Here is a 2097-nt window from a genome sequence, read left to right as displayed (position 1 = left end):
TGTCAGGAATTTGCACAGACCAGCCAAAGAAACAATGAATAGGTTCAAAAAAGCTTCTTAATTTATTACAAAATGTCAGGAAAAAAATGTTTCAAAATAATGAATTGGGTCTAACACAAAAGTGAATACAACAGACCTTAACCCAGGCAGCAACCCACACAGCTCGAGCACAAAAAACTGACCTCCTAAACAAGACATGAGGGAAACTTAAATAGTGGCTGATCAGACCACTGCTGACACACAAGGGGTAAATAATTAACAAACTAACATACAAAAACTTAATACTGGTCAGAAATACTAACAACTTAAATAAAACAAATACTACTACACAAAACTAGTGACCCATAACAGAACTAGGTGACCCACAACAGAAGAAAACTAAACAAGTAATAAATAAATTTCCCCTCCCCTTACAAATGAATGGTATGGCCCACTGAAAAGATTATGCCATATAAGGAGAAGAAAAGTGGCTGGGATTCTTCTTTGTGGCACCCCAGCAGCAACTCCAAAGGAAACTGGTAACTCAAACAAAAAGAAAGTTAATCTGTTGCATATCAAACAAAATATAGCCAACTGACAAATAAAGTTAACTAAATGTGTGCACTGCAAATAGTTAACTAAAAAGTCAGGTTAAAAATAATTTTAATTGAAAATGAAAATCTAAAACTACCCAATCAATAATATATAAACTCACAATAATGAAAAACAAGAAGAATAAAACAGTTACCATTGTCTCTAGTGTGTGTGACAGCAGGAAGAGCTGTCACAAGGTATATCAAAACTGTCACTGATACCACCAAACATCACGAATGTAGTGTTATTTTCATTAAGAGACAACATAATAACATCGAATCATCTTTTGATCAAAAATCAATCATGTTTACAGAAAAACAAGCCCAAAGTCACCTATAATAAGCAGATGACACAGTTGTGTGCAGAACCAAAACCAGGTCGAGCTGCCATCTACCTCAAACATCTTGAGATTGTAAGGACAGGACAGAGACACAAACACAGACATGTTGGGGCAGGTGTAGTTTCTTTAAGAAGAAAAACAAACAACAACAACAACAAGATATTTTAATGACAGCAATAATTAAGAATACAAACACGGAGAGCAGAACAAGTAAAGACAGCAGCAGAGTGAGGACATGTAGACAGTTTGTCCTCCAGCAGTCTAAGGCTGTAGCAGCAGAACTAAGGGAGAGCTCAGGAAACCCAAGCCAACTCAAACTATAGGATTTATCAAAAAGGAAATTTTTAATCCTTGTCTTAAAAGTAGATCTATGTGAGGTGTCAGCCTCAGACAAAATTGAAAGTTAGATCCACAATAAAGAAGCCTGATAACTTCAGGTATTTCATTATTGTCTCTTTTCAGGTTTTTCTCCAGTACAACATGCCAAATGAGTTACTTATGTTTTTAGAAAAAAAACAGTAACTTTCATTAGAATTCATTCAGTCATTCATGTGATATTTTGATAACGGAACAGCCAAATGAACACAAACACACAACCAAAAACATTTCTATGTGGGAAATAGTCATATGGTAAAAAAAACAAACAACCAAAAAAAAAAAAAAAGTGAAAAAGATTCAAATTGGAAAACAAAATTAGGTTAAAACGGCAATAAAGTAAAGTAATATTAGACAAGAAATAAATGCAGTACAGTGTAAAGCTATGATTTCCATGTGTACCTAAGTAAAATAAAATTGTGTTTTTTTTCAGTGTGGATCCTCTGTCAGCAGATTTTCATGAACAAACCAGGTTCTTTGGGAATCTGTTCTGTGCTGCAGCAGAGAGAGAACAGCAGACAGGAGAGAAGATGCTGGAAGTGCTATCATCGATCTGCAGTAAAGAAATATTTACTTTAAATGACGTTTTCAGGGCTGTTGAAAACCGGTGCAATGTACGGCTGGATCTCTACTCCTGTTTGAAAGACTGTGAGACGAAAACAGGTTTTAGTCTCCTTCCATCATTTCAGACAATTTTCCAGTCAGCTCCTCCAGTCTGGATCATAAACCTCTCAGAGAGAAAGACCTCCGTCCTCCTGGAGGTGCTGAAACTCCAACCAGAGAAGAAACAGGTGAAGCTGACAGGCTGC

General features: G+C 36.1%; 1 protein-coding gene across 6 annotated transcripts in view; it reads left to right on the top strand.

Moving 5' to 3' along the window:
* The window catches only part of LOC108251071, a 26606-nt gene that overhangs the window by 17961 nt on the left and 6548 nt on the right, over positions 1-2097 (top strand). Inside the window, exon 7 of one of the 6 annotated variants that reach the window (XM_037977483.1) lies at positions 1722-2079. The exons of the other annotated variants lie outside the window; for them this stretch is intronic. Coding sequence (XP_037833411.1) covers positions 1722-2079 — 358 coding nt within the window. The remainder of the gene's footprint in view (positions 1-1721; positions 2080-2097) is intronic. 6 annotated transcript variants of the gene reach the window in all.

Source organism: Kryptolebias marmoratus, linkage group LG9, assembly GCF_001649575.2.
Source record: "Kryptolebias marmoratus isolate JLee-2015 linkage group LG9, ASM164957v2, whole genome shotgun sequence".
Lineage (NCBI taxonomy): Eukaryota > Metazoa > Chordata > Actinopteri > Cyprinodontiformes > Rivulidae > Kryptolebias > Kryptolebias marmoratus.
This window is presented reverse-complemented; position numbering and strand designations above follow the sequence as displayed.